The 25,871-nt window shown below is 36.1% G+C and overlaps 1 protein-coding gene across 1 annotated transcript; it reads left to right on the top strand.

The window, feature by feature from the left end:
• Positions 1-6,737: 6,737 nt before the first annotated feature.
• On the top strand, positions 6,738-24,404 carry LOC126278792 (uncharacterized). Its single transcript, XM_049979069.1, has 3 exons — positions 6,738-6,846; positions 21,233-21,388; positions 24,199-24,404. Exons 1-3 carry the CDS (start codon positions 6,738-6,740, stop codon positions 24,288-24,290), a joined length of 357 nt encoding a protein of 118 aa, XP_049835026.1. The 3' UTR covers positions 24,291-24,404.
• The last annotated feature ends 1,467 nt before the right edge of the window (positions 24,405-25,871 follow it).

Raw genomic sequence — 25,871 nt, 5'->3', positions numbered from 1 at the left:
GCTCATGGTCTCCCAATCTCCCCAATGTCCCAATCTCGCCTGATGCTGGATAAAGAGCAAATGAAGATGATGGCTCTTAATATCAATGCCTTTTCTTTTAATTTCACCAAAGATTGTTTTGACTTTTCTACATGCTGTCCTTCCACAGATTATTTTTTTCTGATTTCTTCACATTTTTCCTGCTTCTATTTCACCTTTGCTTCCCTCTACTTTCTATTTCTTTCTTTGCTAAATGACTTATATTGCTGTATTCCTATCTTCCCCTGAACATTTTTGGATTTCCTTCTTTTGTCAGTCAGTTGAAGTATTTCTTCTTTTACCCAAGGTTTCTTCACAGTTACCATCTTTATTCCTATGCTTGTCTGTCTGTCCAGCTTTTGTGACTGCCCTTTTAGAGATGTTCATTTGTTTTCAACTGAATCGTCTGCTGTGGTATTCATTATCATATCATCTACAACGTAAAGAAATTCAAACACACCACATCATTCCTCAGTGCCTCATTTCTTTCCACTTTGATCCTTCTGGAACTTTTCTGAACTTCAGCCCACTCTTCATCATTATTAAATCTGTATATGTATCTGCTCAAGGATACATCTTGCAATCCAACATCTGATTTCGGAACATCCAACTGACCATGATGTATTCCAACTGATATCTTTCTGTGTATCTTGGCCTTTTCCAAGTATACCTCCCCCCTCAGGTGATTTTTTAGCAATATATTCACTGTTGCTAGCTGAAATTTATTACAGAATTTAATCAGTCTTTCTTCACTCTCATTTCTACTATGAACTTCTGTCCTCTCCTCCGCCTCCTTTGACATGGCCATTGGCAAAACAAAGGAGAATTCTTATACCACAACTCTTTGGCTGCCATTGCTGATGATTTTTGTTCAAGATTTTGGCAGTGGCTGAGTTCCGACTCCAGAGATTCTGATCCCTTATCAGAGATGCTACCTCTAGACCATGAGTTCTGTATATTGTCTATCGAAGCTACCCACTCATTTTGTATTTTATTCCATTCACCTGTTTCAGAGAATTTTTGCCTAATACTATCTTTGAAACTCTCAGAAAACCTCTGGTTCTTAAAATTTATTCAGTTCTCACATCATTATTTTCCTATTTTTTCGAATTTCTTCAGTTTTAATGTGTAGTTCATAACCAATAACCAGTAAATTGTAGTCCACTTCTACACCTGAAAAGGTTTCACAGTTAGTTTAAAATATGGGTTTGAATTCTCTGTATGTCTTTAAATGGTTTCTTATAATCTTTTTCATTAAAATATATTAATGATTTTCACTTGTTGTTGCTAGTAATGCAATACATGATTATAACACTAGAATGGGAATGCATCTACAAACACTTCAAAAGTTTAATGTTCGTACCGAAAAAAGATTTAGATATGTAGAGGTGTACAGAATTCATCAACCCATGATGATCAAGAGAAAAGCATGGAATTTACTGTTGAACATTCTCCTTCTACTGTATTCTAGAAAGAATATCAGCTTAAATGCCTCTGTGTGCACTGCAATTAATCAGTTCTTGTCTTTGTTGTCCCTACAGATGTGATACAGAGGGGTCTGAACTATATTTCTTGAATCATCACTTAATATCAGTTCTTGAAATTTTGTAAGCAAGTTTTTATGTGATAATTGGTGTCTATCTTCAGTCATTTGTCAAGTCAGCTTTTTCAGCATTTCTGCATTTCAGCATTCTGCTATGAGTCACACAAACCTGTGAACATTCATGATGCCCTCCTTTGTATACATGCAATATTCCCTATTAGTCCTCTTTGGTATCGATCCCACATGTTTGAACAATATTCTAGAATGGTATGTAAGTGTCCTAGGCTCCTTTGTAGACAAATTGCATTTTTTTCCAGTATCCTAACAATGAATCAAAGTCAGTCAACTGCTTCACCTATAACAGAGCCTCTGTGATCATCCATTTCATGCCCGAATAAATAGTTATGTAATTCATGCTGCACTATAATATCAGGATATTCAATAACTTTTATTGGTTTTATTGTACTCTAATTTCTTTCCATGTTTCAAAGACTTCTCCCTAAAAGATTCATTGGCTTGTGTAGCATAATAAACTAATGGCATTAGGTCATTAAATAATGAAGTATTGATGAGGTGTCTCACTTAGCACATGATTAAGACAACAAGTCACATTGTCAAAATATTGCACATGGATGACCCCAATATCTGGTAGAATACCTCAAATCAACAGATCACCAGGAAAGCCTGAAGAACTAAAACAGTGAAGTACATTATCCTGTCACATTAATGTAACCACCTGTCAAAAACCTGAATTAACCACCTTTCGGCAATGCAGATCACTGCGAATCATGCAGAAAAATAGTCTGGAAGGTACCAATAGGGATGTGGAGCTATTCCCACTGTAGTGCCATGGCCAGCTGCTAGCGTTTCTCTCTTGAGGATCCATGATACGAACAGCCTGATCAAGATGGTCCCACAGAATCTTGATTGGCTTTGAATCCAGGAAGTTTGGTTATCAGAGTAATACAGTAAAGTCATCCTGGCACTCTTCTAACCATGCACATACACTGTGAGCTTGGTGACACATTGCATTGTCCTGCAGGTAGATGCTTAGAAAAAACAAACTGCATATAGCGGTGGACATAGTCTCCAAGGATAGATGCATACTTGTGTTGATCCACTGTGCCATCCAGAATGATAAGATCACTCAGGGAATGCCATGAAAATATTCTCCGGATCATAATGCTCCATTCTCCAGCCTGGACCCATCGCTTTCAGATGTTTCATGCCAACAGCCATCTGTCTGATGGAGTGTAAAACATGATTGATCAGAAAAGGCCACCTGTCAGCACACACCGGGCATCCAGTTGCAGTATTGGCATCCAAATTCCAGCCCTTTTCATCAACAAACAGCAGTCTGTATGGGTGCATGAACCAGGCACTTGCTGCAGAGGCTAATACGCAGCAACATTCGCTGAACAGTCATTGAGAAGACACTGAGTGTAGCCCCTTGGTTCATCTGGGTGGCCAGTTGCTCAACAGTTGCACATCTGTTCACCATACTTATCTCCACAGTTGTCATTCACTCCACATCTGTTCATCATACATAGCTCCACAGTTGCCATTCACCCCTGCTATCTATGGCCCATAGTGCACAACAGTTGCCTCAGCACTGGTTTTAGATAGCACCATTTTGCCAAGCATGCTATACTTTTACCATGGCAGCAAATGATCAGTTTACAAATTGAGCCATTTTGGAAATGCCTTTTTCACTTGGCCCAAAAGCCAATGATGATGTCCTGTTGGATATCAGCTAAATAGTTTCTATTTTTGCATTAAGGCAATGACTGCACTGTTTTTCTCTTCTCTTTTGACATGCTTTATATACCCTACAGTGCCAATGATGCCACTTGCTGTCTGTGTGAGGTTATTGCAAGATGACATTGAAAATAGGCAATGGTCATTATTAATGTCCCTGGTCTGTTTAGTTAGCAAACTTCAGTTTATTAATAAGATTTTGTCTGATGTCATTGTCTTTACAAGAGGATGTTATGGTTTTTTTTAATGATTATATTGACTTGGTTTATGTGAGGATGCTGAAATGCACTTGTTTCCCATCGCACTGAATTAACAGACTTATGAATACATATGAGGGAAGGTAACATTGAAGTCCATAGATTTCAGGACGACAGAAATATTGGAAACCCATACTAGTGGCTACCTGAGAGAATAATGATTAGAGTTTAACATTCCATGAGATTGTAGCAGACTGTGCAAGTCATAGTCATGGGTGACTGGAATTCGAGAGTAGGAAAAGGTAGAGAAGGAAACATAGTAGGTGAATATGGATTGGGAGTAAGAAATGAAAGAGGAACCTGTCTGGTAGAATTTTGCACAGAGCCGTTAATTAATCATAGCTAACACTTGGTTCAAGAATCATGAAAGAAGGTTGTATACATGGAAGAATCCTGGAGATACTAAAAGGTATCAGATAGATTATATAATGGTAAGACAGAGATTTAGGAACCAGGCTTCAAATTCTAAGACATTTCCAGGGGCAGATGTGGACTCTGCCACAATCTATTGGTTATGAATTGTAGATTAAAACTGAAGAAACTGCAAAAAGGTGGGAAATTAAGGATATGGGACCTTTATAAACTGACTAAACCAGAGGTTGTAGAGACTTTGAGGGAGAGCATAAAGGAACAATTGACAGGAATGGAGGAAAGAAATACAGTAGAAGAAGAATGGGTAGCTCTGAGGGATGAAGTAGTGAAGGCAGCAGATGATCAGTTAGGTAAAAAGATGAGGGCTAGTAGAAATCCTTGGGTAACAGAAGAAATATTGAATTTAATTGATGAAAGGAGAAAATATAAAAATGCAGTAAATGAAGCAGGCAAAAAGGAATACAAATGTCTCAAAAATGAGATCGACAGGAAGTGCAAAATGGCTAAGCGGGGATGGCTAGAGGACAAATGTAAGGCTGTAGAGGCTTATCTCACTAGGGGTAAGATAGATACAGCCTACAGCAAAATTAAAGAGGCGTTTGAAGAAAAGAGAACCACTTGTATGAATATAAAGAGCTGAGATGGAAACCCAGTTCTAAGCAAAGAAGGGAAAGCAGAAAAGTGGAAGAAGTATATAGAGGGTCTACACAAGGGCAATGTACTTGAGGACAGTATTATGGAAATGGAAGAGGGTGTAGATGAAGATGAAATGGAAGATACAATACTGCGTGAAGAGTTTGACAGAGCACTGAAAGACCTGAGTCAAAACAAGGCCCCAGGAGTAGACAACATTCCATTAGAACTACTGACAGCCTTGGGAGAGCCAGTTATGACAAAACTCTACCATCTGGTGAGCACCCTCAGACTTCAAGAAGAATATAATAATTCCAATCCCAAAGAAGACAGATGTGAAAATTACTGAACTACCAGTTTAATAAGTCACAGCTGTAAAATACTAAGGCAAATTCTTTTCAGACAAATGGAAAAACTGGTAGAAGCCGACCTTGGGGAAGATCAGTTTGGATTCCATAGAAATGTTGGAACACATGAGGCAATACTGACCTTACACCTTATCTTAGAAGAAAGGTTAAGGAAAGGCAAACCTACATTTCTAGCATTTGTAGACTTTAGAGAAAGCTTTTGACAATGTTGACTGGAATACTCTCTTTCAAATTCTAAAAGTGGCAGGGATAAAATACAGGGAGCGAAAGGCTATTTACAATTTGTACAGAAACCAGATGGCTGTTATAAGAGTCGAGGGGCATGAAAGGGAAACAGTGATTGGGAAGGGAGTGAGACAGGGTTGTAACTTCTCCCCGATGTTATTCAATCTGTTTATTGAGCAAGCAGTAAAGGAAACAAAAGGAAAATTCGGAGTAGGAGAAGAAATAAAAACTTTGAGGTTCGCCGATGACATTGCAATTCTATCAGAGACAGAAAGGACTTGGAAGAGCAGTTGAATGGAATGGACAGTGTCTTGAGAGGAGTATATAAGATGAACATCAACAAAAGCAAAATGAGGATAATGGAATGTAGTCGAATTAAGTCAGGTGATGCTGAGGAAATTAAATTAGGAAATGAGACACTTAAAGTAGTAAATGAGTTTTGCTATTTGGGGAACAAAATAACTGATGATGGTTGAAGTAGAGAGGATATAAAATGAAGACTGGCATTGGCAAGGAAAGTGTTTGTGAAGAAGAGGAATTTGTTACCATCGAGTATAGATTTAAGTGTCAGGAAGTCGTTTCTGAAAGTATTTGTATGGAGTGTTGCCATGTATGGTAGTGAAATATGGATGATAAATAGTTTGGACAAGAAGAGAATAGAAGCTTTCGAAATGTGGTGCTACAGAAGAATGCTGAAGATTAGATGGGTAGATCACACAACTAATGAGGTGGTATTGAATAGAATAGGGGAGAAGAGGAGTTTGTGGCACAACTTGACAAGAAGAAGGGACCGGTTGGTAGGGCATGTTCTGAGGCATCAAGGGATCACAAATTTAGCATTGGAGGGCAGTGTGGAGGGTAAAAATCGCGGAGGGAGACCAAGAGATGAATACACTAAGCAGATTCAGAAGGATGTAGGTTGCAGTAAGTACTGGGAGATGAAGAAGCTTGCACAGGATAGGGTAGCATGGAGAGCAAACCAGTCTCAGGACTGAAGACCACAACAACAACAACATGTGCAAGGGTAAAACTGTCTGTTACATTGTGAAAATTACTCAGAAAATATCAAAGACCTTATGCAGCCAGAAAGTCACAAATAGCTCCATTTCCTTATAACAATATTTCTGCAAGTATAATCTAAAGCAGAGGTTACAGCACACTCACAACCATATAAACAGTTGCTGTTGTGATGGAATTCACAGAAATAAAATTGAATATCATAAAGGAAATTCCATCCTAATTCATACTGCATGACCACAGAAAGAAAACTTTTCAATCTACTGGAAAATTTATGTTGAGTAATGGTCTCCAATATACAATGAATAATGTACTGCTACCTGAAAAAGCTGTTTTCATACATGATACAAATTAAAGTTTTTTTTAAAAAAAAAAGTTACTTTTGTTTCATATTAAATGTACTTTACATTAAACCCATAAATGATACTGCATTACTTATACCCATTTCTTATTTTAGTGCTGCTTTCTGCCTTCATTGGTTACAAGTATCTCTCTCAGTGCAAGAATAAACCTGAAACTAAAAATGATATTCAACAAGAAGATGTAATGAATTATGGTGCAGAGGAAGAAAGCAAAAATGGCACGCCTGTACGCATGAAACTGCTGAGGATACCTGTTAATGGAACAGATACTACAGTTTCCATGGAACTGCACAGTATGTAAAATTTTTACAGGAAATGCTTCATTAATCCTTGTCTGTAACCTTAATATCAGAAACATTAATGTTTTAAAAATAAAAAGTTCACTGAAAGAAATAAGCAAGTCTTAGACATATTAGCAATAAAATAATATTTCTCTTCAGATATAAAAATTCTATACTCCTTATGCTCTGCACATAAAAAAATATTCTCTCCTTAAATTTTCCTTTGTGTGAAGCATCCATGATGAATGTATTCTAAGGAGAGTGAAGCAAAGAGCATGCACAATATTAAGTGACAAAAGTGGTAAATCAGACTGAAACCAAATTAATGCACTGTGTTGATCACCAATTGTTTGAGATACTGACAAGCTCAACATTCTGTTTCTGTCAACTTTCTACATTTTATATGCAGATAATGAGGTGTGGTACCCAAGAGCATCCACAATAATTCATGCAATGTTTTAGGGGGAGGGGGAGACTCAAAAACTGTGCTCTCTTCTTATTTCATTTTATTAATATTGTAATGGATGCCATCCTTTTTGAATTATTGATCTAAAACTGTAGACTCAAATTATCAATAAAACATCATCCAGAATTTTATTAATTACATTCTCAGAAAATTGTTTTGAGCAATTAGGTCAGAATCCCATGCGAAGTGTAAATGGTTGTGATAACATACTAGACCTCTTAGCAACAAACAGTCCTGAGCAAATAGAAAGTGTCATGATCAAGACAGGGATTTGTAATCATAAGGTCACTGCAGCAAAACTGAATACCAAAACATCCAAATCCACCAAAAATAAATGTGAAATATATGTATTTAAAAAAGCAGACAAAATTCAATTGTCAGCTTCTTATGAGGAAATATCCACTCCTTCCAAACTATGTAAGCTTCAGTCAGATGTGGCTTAAATTCAAAGAAATAGTATTGACAACAGTTGAGAAATTCATTCCAAGTGAATCAGTAAGGTATGGAGGGATCCCCCTTACACCAAAACAACCAAGACACTTTTGTAGAAGCAACAAAAAAAGTATACCAGATTTAAAAGAATGCAAATCCTTCAAGATTGTGAATGTTTTGCATAAGCTTGACTTGACATAGCTCAGACTTCAATGCAAAATACTTTTAGTGGTTTCTGCAATGAAATTCTGTCTCAAAATCTGACAGAAAACCCATAGGGAATCTGGTCATATGTAAATTACATCAGCAACAGCACACAGTCAATATCTTCACTGCATGATAGCAATGATAATATTACCAGTGAATATTCCAGAATTCAGATTACTAACAGCTGCCAATGTGAGTAACTTCAAATCAAGTACTTGTTGTAGTAAAGCATCTTAATTCATTAGGAAAGGCGAGTCTTGTAGTCAAAACCATATACCAGTTAGACTCCCTTTGGGGACGCTGATGTAATAGCTCTATATTTAACAATCATATTCAACAGCTTTCTAGACAAAAGACCGGTACTTAAGGGCCGGGAAGTTGCACAGGTCACATTAATGCACAAGGAATTGAATAGAAGTACTCCCTTGACTATAGACCCTTATTACTGACATCAATTTGTAGTATGATTTTGGAGCATGTACTGTGTTCATTCATTATGAAATACCTCAAAGGTAATGATTGATTGACACACATTCAGCACAGAAAATATTGTTCTTGTGAAACACAACTGGCCCATTATTCATAATAAGTTATTAATTATATCAACAGAGCAACTCAAGTTGATTCCATATTCCTGGATTTACGGAAGGCTTTTGATACAATTCCTCACACATGGCTTCTAATCAAATTTTGTGCCCACAGAGTAGCTTTTCAGCTGATTGGATTTGTAACTCCCTATCAGAAATGACAGTTTGTAGTACCTAAATGGAGCTCATTGAGTGCAAAAGAAATTATATCTGCCATTACTAAGGATATGTTATTGGCCCTCTACTGTATCTGATATGTATAAATAATTTGGGAAAAATGTGAACAGCCATCTTAGATTGTTTACAGGTGATGCTGTTGTTTACTGTCTAATAGTCATCAGAAAACCAATACAATTACAAAATGATTTAGACATGATATCTATAAGATGCAAAAAGTGATAGTTGACCCTGAACAATAAAAAGTGCAGGTTCATCCAAATGAGTACTAAAAAGTATCCATTAAATTTCATTACACAACAAATAATACAAAAACAGTACTTAGGGATTACGATTACGAGCAACTTAAGTTGAAACCATCATGTAGGAAATGTTGTTGGGAAAGAGAATCAAAGATTGCGTTTTATTGACATAACATTTAGAATGAAGAAGTTCTTCTGCTAAAGGGACTGTCTACATTAGAATAGTTCATCCTCTGCAAGAGTATTGCTGTATGGTAAGGGATCCTTACCAGTCAGGATTGATGGAGGTTACCTAAAAAGTTTAGAGAAGGACAGTTTGTTTTCCATTATCACAAAATGGAGCATCATGGATAAAATATGTGAACTGGGATTAAAGTCATTAAAATCAAGGTGTTCATCATTGCAGTGAAATCTTTGAATGATATTTCAATCACCAACTTTCTCCTCTAAATATGAAAATATTTTGCTGATGACCACCCACATAGGCCGAAATGATCATTGTAATAAAATAAGAAAAATCAGAGCTTGCATGGAAAGGTTTAGGTGTTCAGTCTTTCCACATGTTATTGGAGAGTGGAACAGTTGAGAAATAATCTGACTGTGGCTCTGTGAACCCCCTGTTAAGCACTTGACATGAACTGCAGACTACTGCAATGCAGATGATGTAGATGCATCGAACAAAGTGACCCATAAATTAGTAAAAATATAGCTGTAAAAATATTTACAAAATATATTTTAATCATATCACAAACAAATCAGGTATTAAACTTATTGAAGAGCATCAAGTGTTAGATTACTTAATGGTGAAGGAAGGGTAGAGGACTTGGAAAGAGAACTGTATAGTTTCAACTTAAATATAGTGAGAATTATTGAAGCGTGACACATGAAGATCAAGAGTTCTAGTGATGTGAGTACAGTGTTACCAGCACAAAATCAAATAGCTAACAAGAAAATAGGAATGCAGGTGAATTACTATGAATTGTACAGTAAATGAACTATTACAGCCAGAATACATAGAAAACTATGATCCACTACAACATTAGAAATATATATGCGAACTAGCTCTGCGAATGTTAAAGAGGTTGAAAAAATGTATGATAGAAAAAAATTCAGTATGTAACTGCAAATTACTTATATTAGAAGATAGATAGGCAAATCTGCATTTATAACATTTCTAATTTTAGAAGCAGATATGGACTGTATTTGACTAATTATTGAATGTAAGAGTGTCATTCTGAAAGTAATGCCTCCTATATTTACTAATGGAAATAACAGGAGATACAGAAATCACAACAGCACAGATAAACAGAGTAATATTTCAGCTGCAGACTATCATTTTTCCACACAGTCACCACCATATGTTGTGCACTTTTGGCAATGATGATCCAGAGCCTCCATGCTGCACATGTAAAAATCGGAACCAGCTGAGGCTAACCACTTCCTTACAGCTTTGACAACAGCATCCAAGTCTTGAAAATGTTCGCCCTGCAATCCATCTTTCAGTGGCCCAAAGAGATGGAAGTCTGAAGGAACTAAATTGGGACTGTACAGTGGATGTAGTATGACAGTCCAGCCAAATTTTGCAGTGAGTTGCATGGTTACAAAATTGGTGTGGAGTTGCAGGTGAAAGTTGGTCTTCTTCTTTGGCCTTACCCTGGAAATTCGGACTTTCACCTTAGTCAGTGTCATCTTATAGTGTGCTGAACTGACAGTTTCTCCAGGCTCCAGAACAGCCAAACTAAGCAGACCCTGACTCTCACAGAACACTGTGTACATCACTTTGCCTGTAGAGGGCTTAGATTAGATTAGATTAGATTAATAATTGTTCCATAGATCATGAATACGACACTTCGTAATGATGTGGAACGTGTCAGGTTAATGAAAGATGTCTGTACAAGATATTACATTAACAAAATAGTGCATGACACTAATGCTTAAGTTAGTTTTTTTCCCTCCCTTAATTTATATCTAAAAATTCAGCCAATGAGTAGAAGGAGTTGTCATCTAGAAATTCTTTTAATTTATTTTCAAATGTTGGTTGACTATCTGTCAGGCTTTTGATGCTGTTTGGTAGGTGACCAAAGACTTTTGTGGCAGCATAATTTACCCCCTTCTGTGCCAAAGTCAGATTTAACCCTGCATAGTGAAGATCATCCTTTCTCCTCGTGTTATAGTTATGCACACTGCTATTACTTTTGAACTGGGCTGGATTATTAATAACAAATTTCATAAGTGAATATATATACTGTGAGGTTACTGTGAGGATCCCTAGATCCTTAAATAGATGTCTGCAAGATGACTGTGGGTGGGCTCCAGCAATTATTCTGATTACACGTTTTTGAGCAATGAATACTTTTCTACTCAACAATGAATTACCCCAGAATATGATACCATACGAAAGCAGTGAATGAAAGTAGGCATAGTAAGCTAATTTACCGAGATTCTTATCACCAAAATTTGCAATAACCCTAATAGCATACGTAGCCGAACTCAGACATTTCAGCAGACCATCAATGTGTTGCTTCCAGTTTAACCTCTCATCAATGGACACACCTAAAAATTTTGAAAATTCTACCTTAGCTACTGACTTCTGTTCAAAGTCTATATTTATTACTGGAGTTGTGCCATTTACTGTACGGAACTGTATATACTGTGTTTTATCAAAATTTAAAGAGAGTCCGTTTGCTGAGAACCACTTAATAATTTTGTGAAAAACATCATTTACAATTACATCACTTAGTTCTTGGTTTTTGGATGTTATTACTATACTTGTATCATCAGCAAAAAGAACTAACTTTGCATCTTCATCAATATGGAATGGAAGTCATTAATGTATATCAAGAACAGTAAAGGACCTAAGACCGAACCCTGTGGGAACCCGTGCTTGATAGCCCCCCAGTTTGAGGAATCAGCTGTTGTATTATTATTACATGAACTGTGTCTTGAATTTCTTCCTTGACAGAGAATTCACATGTCATCATACCATGGCTGTCTTTTGGATTCTGGCTCGTATAGGTGTCACCATGTCTCATCGCCGGTGGCGATGCTATTCAGGAAATCATCACCTTCAGCTTCATATTAGTTCAGGAGGCCTCAACAGATTTCCATTGATGAGTTTTTTGTCCTTCTGTAATCATCTTTTGGACCCGTCTAGCACAGACTTTGCAATAATCAAGATGTTCCAACATTGTTTCCAAGGCATTACAGCCAATATTCAGCTTTATACATGATTCTATGACCATTATCTGCCAATTAGCATGAATGAGTTGATCAAGACGCTCTTGATTGTGAGGGATGACAGCTATGCAGCGTTGAGTGGGCCATGGCTTGTTATTCACACCATTTTCACCACCTTGGAAATGCAATACCCATTGTCTCACATTGCTCACATCTATTGTATCGTCTCCATACACCTTTAGCAAGCATTGATGGATTTCAACTCTCACAATTTCTTCAGCACTGAAGAATTCAGTCACACATCGCTGTTTTATATGAGCGTCCATATCAGACTCCACTTTGGAACACTCCTCTGCTGGCACCAGGTACCGCAAAACAATGGAACCACTGGCAAATGAGAGAGAAAGGTTCAAGCATTAGCACTACACCAACAACATCTGACACAGACATCCAAATTCACCACAAAAAATAGGAGGCATTCTTTGTGCAATGACCCTTTCATAGATTAAAGCTGAAGAAGCTGCAGACTACACCGATGACATCCAGCGCAGACTTCCAAAGACACCACAAAAAATTGGAGGCGTTCTTTGTGAAATGACCCTTTCATGGATTAAAGCTGAAGAAGCTGCAGAAAGATAAAAGTTCAAAGACATAGGATGTAACTAAGTTGAAACAACTGGAGGTTGGTGAGAGCAAGATTAATTTACTTCCTAGATATTGGAAAGCATCTACTTATTTGATAATTTTTGCATTGCAAATTACATCCTTCATTTTTCATTTTTCCTACTGATTTTCACTACTTCATTTTCTGTTAAGCTGCCTGCTTCTTCAACTACTCTCTGCCAGGTATTTTGGTGTTCTTCCAATTTATTCTCCATTTTCTTCCCAAATCATCACATCATCTGCATATGCTGTGATTTTCATATCATTTGCTTTTGGCCCTTGGCTGGCTTTCCTTATGATCTTGTCCATGACTATATAGCACGCACTTCCTTGCCAAACCCCTGTTTGATATAAACCACTCTCAGTTTTTGCCATATATCATAACACAATTCAGGCATTTTTGTACATATTTCTGATTCTCAGTTGTTTTCCTTTTGACAATTTCAGTCTATTCAAACCTTGCCATAACTCTTTCCTTCTGACAGTGTTATAAGCCTTTTTTATATCTATGAATGCAACTGCAATGCATTGTAATATTTGTTGTTCTTCTTTTAATTGTGGTTTTATCTTATTCCTGATTTTCTGTAAAATTATCTTTTCATAAAATCTTCATGCAGTGGCATAGCGGTATTGTTCATCTATAATTCTCACGGAGTACCTTGTTACCCTTCTGAAAGATAGGTATAACAGTTGCCTTTGTCCAGCCTTCAGGGTCCATATGATCCTCATTATTCTATTCAACTACTGAATTCTGATACGTCCTGAAACTTTGATCATTTCCACTGTGATGTCATCATTTTCCATTTCTAATACAGCTTTCTCTACATCCAATATTTGCAGATATTCTCTTTCTATTACATCTGTGATAGTGATATTTCTTTCATCTCCCTCTGTCTCACCACATATATTTGTTTCATTCTGTCTATCATACAGTTTTTGGAATTATTCTTTCCATACTTTCAAAACTCCTTCTTCCTTCTAGATGGGATTTTGTTCTTTGTTGATGGCTTCTGAAGTATTTTCTTTTTGCTTCATTCCATTACCTAATACATGGTATAATATTTCTCTGTCATCCTTAAAATTCTCCTCTATATCATTTATGAATTTTTCCCAAGACATCTTCTTACCCAGTGCTACAATTTTCTTTACTGCTCTGATTAGTTATTTTCAATAACGCTCATAGCATAAGTAGCTGAACCTAACCATTTCAGCAGACCATCAATTTGTTTCTTCCAGTTCAATTTCTCATCAGTGCACACACCCAGAAATTTTTAATATTCTGCCTTAGTGTCAGACTTCTGTTCAAAGTCTACATTTATCAATGGTGTTATTCCATTTACTGCACAGAATTGTATGTACTGTGCTTTCTCAAGACTTAATGAGAATCCATTTGCAGAGAACCACTTAATAATTTTCTGAAAAGCGTTATTTACAATTCCCTCGGCTGATTCTTGTTTCTTGGGTGTGATTACTATACAAGCAGTAAAGGACCCAAGACTGTACCCTGTGGAACACTATTCGTGATATGTCCCCAGTTAGAGACTCTGCTGATTTTTGTAGACTATCTATACAGTTAATTTCAACTTCTGAATCCTTCCAGTTAAACATGAATTAAACCATTTGTGCACTGTCTCACTCATACGACAATAATTAAGCTCATCTAAAACAATTTCATGGTTACACAGTCAAAAGCCTTTGAGAAATCACAAAATATCAGAATGGGCGATGTTCAGTTATTCAAAGCATTTAATATTTGATCAGTGAAAGCATATAAAGCATATTCTGTTGAATAGCCTTTCTGAAAATCAAACTGACATTTTGTTAGTACTTCGTTTTTACAGATATGTGATGCTACTCTTGAATACATTACATTTTCGGGAATTTTGGATAAAGCTGTCAGTAGTAAGATTTGGCAGCAGTTGTTAGCATCAGACCTATCCCCTTTATTATCCAATGATTTAGCAATAGCGTATTTCATCCTGTCTGGAAAAATGCCATGTTTCAGTAAGCTGAGAAGCCTACTTATCTGTTGGGAACAAGCTTTTAGTACTCTGTTGGATATGGCAAAATTCCATGTGAGCTTTTACTTTTCACTGACATTATTATTTTCCTAATTTCAGTAGGAGAGATGGGTTGAATTTCAATTTTATCAAACTGCATAGGTATTGCCTCCTCCATATGCTGGCTTTCATTTTCTAATGAATAGCTGAATCATAGTTTCTCTTTAACACTTAAAAATGATTGTTAGAAAGGTTTTGTGCTTCTGACTTTTTGTTAACAAACTTTTCATTGAGTTTGATAGAAATATAGTCTTCCTCTGCTCTTGGTTGCCTTTTTTCCTTTTAACAATATTCCAAATTATTTTAATTTTATTATGAGATGTGCACATACTTCTGGACTTCTTAATAAATTTTCTTAATGCAGTGCAGTAGTTTCTGTAATGTTTCACTGTTTCTGGATCATTACTCCTTCTAGCTATAAGATACATTTCCCTTTTTTGTTTGCAATATATTTTTATCCTTTTAGTAAGCCATGGCATTTTGGATGGTTTCTTACAATTCACTGTTTTCATAGGGAAACTGTTTTCAGATGTACTCACAGTGGTATTATGAAATAGGTTAAATAGTAAATTAGCATCAGGTTCCCTCTACACCTCATCCCAGGCTAACTGTTACAATCTTTCCCTAAAATTTTCATTTGTTAAATCGTTAATTAAATCACTATTTTGGAGGACTGTTTTGTATTACTGTATGGAGCTGTATCATATATTGTAAGTGGCTGTGCATCATTATCAGACAGACTATTCTTAACAGGAAAAGGATTTATTTGATTAAATTTATCTTGGTCTACAAAAACATTATCTGTCAGTGTGCTGCTTTCCCATATCACCTGAAAAGGAAAATCAATAAGAAAGAACCAAGTAATACTTCAAGGTCAAGCTTTCTGTTGGACTCTTTCAGAAAATCTGCACTGAACTTCTTACAAATAATATTTTTAATCCATCTGTCTGACAGATAGCACAACAAAGAATCCAAGTTTTTTTCAAAAATAGCTGAAAATTTCCCAATTGGAACCTATACACAGCTACAATTACAAAAGTACCATTGTTTAGTTTAAGCTCACGTGCACATATTTCTATATGTTGCTCAACACAAAAATTTTTAATTTCACCATTTTTCACACTAGGACAGATTTTAACATTTGTGGCAACTCCTCCTCTCTCCTTGGTGTCTCTACTTACATGTTGCACTACACAATTTTTTTTAATTTCTAAATTTTTCACATTCTGTCAGATTTTAACACACACACCTCAAAAAAAGTTTTGCATCACCTTGGTCCAAAGAGTTCTGGAACCTGTACAGAAATTTGGAATAAGGATCAACATAAACATCATTTCTGCCCTTTTCATGGCTCATGAAAACCACACATTGCATGGTGTACTACCATACAGCAAGACCTTCAGAGGTGGTGGACCAGATTGCTGTACACACCGGTACCTCTAATACCCAGTAGCACATCCTCTTGCATTGGTTCAAGCCTGTATTCATCATGGTATACTATCCACAAGTTCATCAAGGCACTGTTGCTCCAGATTGTCCCACTCCTCAATGATGATTTGACGTAGATCTCTGAGTGGTTGGTAGGTCACGTTCTCCATAAACAGCCCTTTTCAGTCTATCCCAGTCATCTACGATAGGGTTTATGTTTGGAGAATATGCTAGTCACTCTAGTCGAGCGATGTCATTATGCTGTAGGAAGTCATTCACAAGATGTGCACGATGGGGGCACGAATTGTCATCTATGAAGACAAATGCCTTGCCAATATGCTGTCAATATGGTTGCGCTATCTGTCAGAGGATGTCATTCACGTATTGTACAGCCATTACGGCACCTTCTATGACCACCAGCAGCATACGTCGGAACCACATAATGCCACCCCAAAACAGGGTACCTACACCTCACTGCACTTGCTAGACAGTGTGTCTAAGGCGTTCAGCCAGACTGGGTTGCCTCCAAACACGTCTCCCACGTTTCTCTGGTTGAAGGCATATGCGACACTCATCGGTGAAAAGAATGTTCCATTTATTTATTCATTTCCATTGCATTTATTTATTCATCCAGAAATCTTGTGTTATTATACATAGATGTAGGATAAGTTACATTTAACATCCTTTGATACATAAATATACTTATTTTGTAGGTATTCAGTTACATGCATAAGTATAGACATTCTTAAGATATACATTTATATAAATTATATGCTGTACATAGTGAATCATAACTTTTTTTTTGTATGTTACATACAGTCATCAGATAACGATTACAGAGTAACACTATTTACATTGTGTTATCATAAGTGCAGATGAGCCATAACAAGGAACAGTTATATCTGTGACTAGAGTCAAATAAGTCAGTTGAAAGTAATATTTTAACACATGCAGTAAAATACATTACAAAAATTGTTTTAGATTACTATTCATAAATTCTTCCACTGAATAGAAGCAGTGCTTCTCTAAGATTGACTTTATTTTGGATCTGAATCCTTTCTGGCTAGACCTAACATTTTCAGGTAGCTTCTTGTACAGAATTACTCCTCTGTGCCTTACACTACTGTGCCCTTTATGTAGCCGTTGATCAGCTATAAATATGTCATTGGAATGATGAGTATTATGATAGTGAACATCTCTATTTTTTGTAAATATATGGAGATTTTCATGAATAAAACACACTGTTTCATGAATATAGATACAAGGCACTGGCAAAATACTGAGCTCCTTAAAGGGATGTTTAGTGGTGGAAGACAGGCATACTTGTTTCAGTGTCTTAATTATTCGCTTCTGCATAATAAACACATTCTTATGGAAGAAGCCCCAAGAAGGAATGCAGTATGTAATTATTGAGTGTACTAATGCAAAGTAGGCACGTTTTGGTGTTTCAATATCACAGATTTTACTTAAAATACTAAAAGCATAGCACAAACTGTTCATTTTACTTAATAATTTATCTTTATGTATGCCTCACTGTAGTGTGTCATCTATCCACACTCCAAGGAATTTTGTGGCTCTTTCTCGCTGTATGGGCACATTCTCAATCGTGATATCATCTATCACAGACGATACTTTTTGTGTCGAGTGGAAATTTATATACACTGTTTTATCTTTATTTAGGAGAAGTTTGTTTTTGTTCAACCAGTTTACCAGACTACAGTTTGTATCAGCGATTGTGGAGTTGAGTTGATGAGGACAGTGATTTGAAAACAGTATATTGGTGTCATCAGCAAACATTACCGGTAGACCTTCCTGGATGCTTTGGGGCAGATCATTGATCAATATTAGAAATAAAGGGGACCAAGTGTAGAGCCTCGGGGAATACTTTGTCTTACAACTTGCTCCTCTGATTGAGCATTTTCACCAATTTTTGATATAATCACTACTTTCTGTACTCTGTCTGAGAGATATGACCTAAACCAGTCATTGCAATTTCCTCTAATCCCATAATGTAGTAGTTTCTCCAGAAGTAATTCATGGTTGACATGATCAAAAGCTTTAGTGAGATCAAGAAACACACCTGTTGTGTGTTTTCTATCATTGAGTGCTTTATAGATTTCATTTAAAAATGAGTATAATGCTCCATTTATTGATCTCCCTTTCCTAAACCCAAACTGGTGAGGCCTTAGTATGCAGTTACTTTCCAAGAAATGCATAGCACAGTCATATACTGATTTTTCGAGGACTTTTGATGAGCTTTATAAGACTGAGATGGGTCTGTAGTTGTTTAGATCACTCCTTTCCCCTTTTTTTAAACAGAGGAATAACTTTTGCTGCTTTAAAAATTCTAGGAAATTGACCTGATGATAAAGAGCAGTTTATTATATCTGACAGTGGTTCACACACATGATGGCAGACTCTTTTTAAAAGACAATCAGATATACCATCAAGACCACAGGAATGTTTGTTCGGTGTCTGCCTTATAATATTGCATATTTCATTTGGTGTAACTGGGTCAAGGAAAATTGATTGTGGGAATACTGCTGAATCTGAGTGATGAGAGAGTTCAGGAGTCTTGATTAAAGAAGAAAACTTGTCACCAATATTTGTGAAATGGTCATTAAATATTTCACATAATTGCTTAGAATCAGTGATAACACCATCCTAATCTTTAATGCAGGTTATTGAGTGTGTCTTGTCTTTCTCGCCAACTGTTTCATTTATCAATCTCCACACAGCTTTTGATTTATTACTTGAGTTGATAATGAATTGCCTATTATACATTTTCTTTGCTTTGTGAATTACCTTGTTTAGAATTCTTTTATACTGCTTGAAATAGTTACAGAATACCTCACTGTCTATAGTTTTATTGTAGGCATATAGCAGTCTCTTATTTCTGCAAGATGTTTTTATTCCTAGTGTTAACCATTGTTTATTGGACAGTTAAGATGTGTATTTTTTGCTGTAGGTTTGATTGGGAATGCCACTTCATAGCAGTGTTGCAAGATACTCATAAATTCATTAGCCTTTCTGTCAACATTGCTGGCACAATATACACCTTTCCAATCAGCTTTATGGAGCAGAAGTGAGAAATGTGCTATATTATTTTTATTGCCAGTTGATCTTTTGTAAGTCTGTTGGGGAGGTTCTGTCTGTCTATTAGCATCTTGCATGGTCATATTCAGTATCAAGCAGTTGTGATCTGATATACCGTTGGAGATGTTGTCCAGTTTGCAGACAGATGACATGTCAATGTTAACCAAAACAGCATCTAATGCAGAGGAACTGATATTAGTTGTTCTAGTAGGTTTTTTGTTTAAGTTTATCGTGTTATAACATTGCAATATATTCACTATTTTCTGGGAAGCAGTGGATTCTACTAGGAAATCTATATTAAAGTCTCCACATAAGATAATACTGGGATATTTTAAACTGCACTGTTGTAGTAGCATATCTAGTTTGGAGGTGATTATTTGAATGTTACCATCAGGTTGTCTGTAGATACTTATAACTAAAAGCTTAATAGATTTAACTTCTACTGTGATGTGTTCAAAATGCTTTTCACAGTTCATATGCTTGGTTTTCAGTAATGGATTACATTCTACATTATCTCGGGCATGTATTAGACAGCCACCTACCTTTTTATTAGTTCTGCAAAAATTGTTAACCATTTGAAAGCCTGGAAGGGAAAAATAGACCGCTTCATTATCTTTAAGCCAATGCTCGGCTACACAAAGCACATCTATAGTGTCTCTAAAACTTTCTAAAAATATTTGTAGTTCTTAACTTTTGTTCCTTGTGCTTTGCATATTCTGGAAGAAAACACAAAATTTTGACTTTTTGTGTGAGTACCCCTAATATCAGACAGACACACTACATTCACATCTGCCTTGATTTTGGGACCAGCAGTCAAAATATAGGCCTTTTGTGGTTTACCTAAGTTGTGTAAGACAAGTGCCACGGCATTTCCTTTCAAAAGGACATGCCCAATGTCTCTCCTCATCAATCCTCAATGTTGATGAGATGTTAAACCTTACTCTCTCTTCTTTTCTTTCTTATTGACCACAGGACTGCAGTAGAACTGCTATTGCACCAAGGAACAGTGAACAATGTGACCAGTGAGACAACAAAACAAACCTAATTATGTAGTGACTGATAATACTACCTTGTTTCATGTAATGCTGAGCAGTAGCAATCTGCAGTTCAGTAGAAACAGAAATCAATTGTAGAAGTGTAGGAGAATTCTGTGTATAATGAAAATTTCAAATTCAGTACGATCAAATGTCCATTAAAAGGGGATTGAAAAGGATAGCAAAGAAAAGTGGAATGTTAAATAATATGGGTTATATGAACGACTGAAGGTGCTAGTTGGTACTGACGTGTAGGGAAGATTATCATGAAAACCACAAGTTGACTAAAAATTACATGATTTGGTAAAGACAGGCTTTGAATGTATATATGTGTTGTCACCATTTGGAGCAGAAAAGCAAGAAGTGAAGCACAGACTAGTAGCATGGTGTCCTGTTGATTCAAAAATGAAAAATAACTGAAACTGTGAACGCTAATAATAGAGAAAGTAATTTTCGCTTGTAAGAATCCATAGATTGTAAAATTGTAATTTTCACTTGTAAGGATCCACAGACTGTAAGTTTTCTTGGTCATTGCTGCAATAATGTTATGCTGAAAATATTTCTGAATCTTATCAGTATGATTTGCCTACTGGCATTTTCAGAGATGTTGCCTTGTAATTGTTGTTGTAGAGTGACTCAAATATATAATATTTATGATAAATTATATAACTCACATTTAGATATTTAAATACAAACATGTTTGTTTACATACAAAAACCTTATTGTTTCTGGATAATGGAACCACTGCTGAATTTTTACATATAATAAGCTGTATGAAGTACAGCTGAAATTGTTTTGTACTTCTGAAATATTTATTCATTGTTTTCAGCTCTCAAACCCACCTCTGGACCAAATATGAAATGTCTAATTACCTATAAAAATAGGATTGATGCTGAGCTGCTCTCTGAAAATCAAGATGATTCAAAGGTATATTATTATGAAGGTGGTGGGACAACATCAAGTTCATTTTCATCTTTGTGTGCAGGTACATATATGTTATACCTAATATTTTGTTGGTTACTAAGCACTTTTGGCTCAACTGAGCAGATGGTCATTATCTGTTGGTACTTTCATTATTTCATTTAGTCTCTGGATATTCTATATTGAGTGAAATTGCGTTAAATTATCCTATTTCATCATAATTTCTTGTACAAAATGTTGATTTGTATTGGTTAACAATATCATGCATAAGGTGGTATTAGCAAGGAAGATGTATGGTGTTTGGTCCATAACTGAATTTCCAAGAAGTTACTTTGAGCATTCCACATCCTTAGTTCCTGCCCCCCCCCCCCCCCCCCCCCCCTAGAGAAAGGGCAAAGAGGTAGGTATATCATCTAAAATACCAGCTTAAGTGCATGTATAGTAAAATAAATGATTGTAAATTGGGGTAATGGTTGAACAAAGAATACCAGAAATCTCTTGCTTGGTGACAATATCAGTAAAAAAGGGAGAGAAGCTATAGAGAAAGGTAAATAAAAACATAAATCATAAATTAATAAAAATATATGTTATTAACATGCTAAAGAATGTTTGAGAGAAGAATGTCAGTATGTTAAGCAATTTAAGGGCACTTTAGTTTGTAATACAGAACATCAAAAATGCATTATAGCATGTTACCTTAATATTATGCAGCAATACAACTGACACCAAAAAATATTTGTTCTGCAGAAAGTGCAAAAAGAACATTGTGTAAAGTTGATGACTGAGCCTCCTGTAGGAAGCTCTTTTAGGATGTAGAGATTCTTACACTTACGTGCCAATACAAAGAAGTCCAGAAAAATGTAGGCACATGTTGATAGTTAATACATTCAGAATAAAATGACTTATCATTGCAGTTTTGCACATTAGCATAGCCCATTGTTTTTTCGACTGATCTAGGCGTGTGTTTCCGAACACCTGACAGTGCAGCATTGAATGAAGTAAGATTTGAATGAAGTAAGATTGTCGCTTGATCAGCACAAGACCATATTGCAGTGCTACTGGAAGTACGGAAACATGGTGAGGGTACAGTGGCAATGGCGTAATATGTACCAAACTCAGCCACAAACAAGTACAACAATATATCATATTCTGGAGAAATTTGAAGCCAAAGCGTCTGTTCTGGCTGTGCATAAGGAAACGTCTGGCTGACCAAAAACATCAACAACTCTATCTTCCAGTGCTGCTGTGTCAAAATATTTTACTACGTCTCTTCATAAATCTGTGAAGCAAGGTGCACGTGAAAGTGAGGTAAGGTAATCAAGCATATGACATATTCTGAAGGCTGCAAAGTGGAAAGTGTGCATTCCAAGATCACTGCACACTATGAGTAAGGACAACCTGGATCAAAGGATGGAGTACTGCAAGTGGCTTGATGGCATGCTGAATGAGAATGGACAGTTTTCAGGGATGATTATCTTGTCTAGTGAAGTGCAATTAAAATGGAACGGTACTGTAAATTGCCACAACTGCATGTACTGAACTACCAAGAATTCTCATGTTCACATGAACAAACATGTTACCTACCAGGTGTTAATGTGTGGTGAGGTCTGTTATTGCATGATTTGATTGGCTCATTCTTTGTTGAAGGTCCTACAAATGGTATCATCGTATGCTGCAAGCATCGATTTTACCTGCCATCCAAGATGTGTATGGAAATGAAAGATTTTACCTACAGCAAGATGGCACTCCACCTCACTACCACAGAGATGTCAGAGCCTACTTGGATGAAAATCTATCTCGATGGTGGATAGGTCAAAAAGAAGCTGTTGAGTACCCACCATGGTCCCCAAACCTTATACATCTTGACTTGTACCTATGAGGGACCTTGAAAAATGAAGTTTCTCAACAGAAGCCAGCTACACTGAATGAGCTATGAGAAACCATTGAGGCATACTGTGCAGCTATCACACAAACAACACTGTCAGCTGTAGTTTGGTCAACAATTCAGTGGCATCAATATTGATGGCTGATAATGGGGGTCACTTTGAACACATAAAATAACCTACCTGCTGTGCAAGAATTGTAACTGTGTGTCATTTTGTTCCATTAATATTGACTGTCAAAGAGTGTCTACATTTTTCAGGACCCCTCTGTGTAGTTGCTACCTTGTGATATTTGTGCTTAATAACAGAAGTATAATTCACAACCATAATACTTTTTGCAAAAATAATCTCCATATTGATTATAGGGTTCAGAATACAGTTTTACATTCTGGTTTAAAAGTTTATACCAGGGTAGTAGTAGGATATCAGGGAAGAAATTTAAAAATCCTCAGTAATTAAAATTATAAAGAAGTTATTAGCCCTCCTTATATAATTTATGAGAATATTTGACCTCATGGATGTAATTACTACTTAACTCTAATGTTCATGTCAAACATGTGCTAAGTGTGCCACTATATAGGCAGCTGAAAGTGTTTTGTGTAAAATACATAAATGCTTTATTGAAAGTAGTGGATAAAAACAGCAGCTGCTTTGTGTTAGAGAAGGAGCAAAGGCCTTTTGTGAATGAGTTGCTTTTATCATAATATAACTACATAAAATTCCATGATCTAAAAGTAATTCTCATAGTTATCAGTTGTGGTAGATTAGCACCAGTCATAATTTATTTTAGTATTTGTTACAAAAGTTTCCCACATTGGCTGTTACTGCCTGTATATCTTGACATGTTCCACATCCCTGGAGGCTCAGTTTTATGATGAGGTTTATGGTGCAGGATATGTTATTCAATGAATGAAAACATGTTTTCAACTCATTTAGTTTTAGAGGAATACATGTTGAATAATAATTTCATACTTGTGTTAATTTGTTGTAGATTTTCAGGAGAATGGTCATGAGATTCTAAATTTGGCACCAAGGAAATCACTTTGCATTCTGTTGGAGAAACAGTGCCAAACAGAATCATAACAAATGGATCACATGCTATTTACTCTTCAAACCACTGAATTTGAAAAAGTTGTGTAACTCATTTTAATAAGCCTCCAGACATTTCTCAAAACTGGACTGTGATGCCTCCTGGGAAGGAGCTAACAATACTTAAAATAACTTCACCTAAATGTATAAAAAAACATTTCAGACTGAATTCAAGTGCCTAAGAGAAGAATTTCATAGAAATAATGTAACTGCAATTATGTAAAAATATAACAATTTGATTACTGCACTCATTATTGCAGACTTTCCATAAGTAAGTCTCAGAATGCTTTATGTTTGTATCAGTACCTATGCAACAGTCAAAATTGTATGAACCTCTGGTGCAGTCCATAGGAGAGGTAAATGAGATATGGATGGAATCTCTCAAAGTAGTAGTTTCAGATGTATCATAAGATTACTGAAGTGCAACATACAGTATTTTTTGTACTTGTAAGGAATGTACATATTTTTAGTATAAATTATTTTGATACCTGTTTGTACAAATTTGATATCAAAATGTTACTGATAATCCAAAGTCTCTGCTTTGTGTAATAGATATAAATGTTGTATAATTTAGTGACTGGATGTATTCATATTTTCGTGTGTGGATTGTAACTTGCATTGGCAAATATAATTCACCTAGACAATTGGTATATGTTTTGTATGATGTAAATGTCTGGTATGTTATCATAATCAAAATGAAACAAATTAAGGCCAATGATGTGGTTAAAGTGTTAACGAGATCATTTATTTAATGACAGAATAAAGCATATTGTTCACATATGTGAAAAACATATTAATTTTGCCAATTTCAAAACAATATTCTGGAAAGGATAGTTGCTACTCACCATATTGCAGAGATGCTGAGTTGCAAGTAGGCCCAACAAAAAGGCCAGACCTCCGACCTCAGCATCCAGAGACTACAGTCATGTTGTGTGTGTCTTGTTTGCATGATTGTGTGTGTTTGCGTGTATATTGTCTATTTCCAATGAAGGCCTTGTTGGCCAAAATCTTACTTTCTGACACTCTTTTTGTCGTGCCTATCTGCGACTCAGCAGCTCCATTGTATTTGACCTTGATGCCTCCTGCCCTGCCAGTTGGCACGTTACTTGGAACAGCCTGGTCAATGCTGAAAGTGTTACATGATGCCAAATGATAATGCCTTCCGGCATTGGTGGAAAAATATGGAGTTAGTTCTATTTTATTCACGACAGCATATATACGAGATGCCCCTCGAAACAGTGAAAGCTGTCTTAGGTCCATATTCCAAAATTAGGTCCTGTCCATACTGCATCAAGGTTCCATCTGTGACAAATGAAGTCCACAATACAAAAACTCTTAACCAAACTGACAGCACTACCTATATCACATAACAAATGATCCAGACTGATGCTGGGTCAGAGGTATATATAAAAATGATGTTAATAGCATGTTTAATTCTTTCTTCTTTACTTCTACATTGCATTCCTAGTAAAGACAGCAAGAATTGGAAACAAATCCACAAATTCACTGCTAACAAAAGGGTGAAAAATCTCTAGCAAAAAAACTGCTACCTGAAGAACCACATGAAACGCCATG

This window comes from Schistocerca gregaria, chromosome 6 (genome assembly GCF_023897955.1).
Source record: "Schistocerca gregaria isolate iqSchGreg1 chromosome 6, iqSchGreg1.2, whole genome shotgun sequence".
Taxonomy (NCBI): Eukaryota; Metazoa; Arthropoda; class Insecta; order Orthoptera; family Acrididae; genus Schistocerca; species Schistocerca gregaria.
Note: the sequence above shows the minus strand (reverse complement) of the source record. Positions and strands in the feature narration are given on the sequence as shown.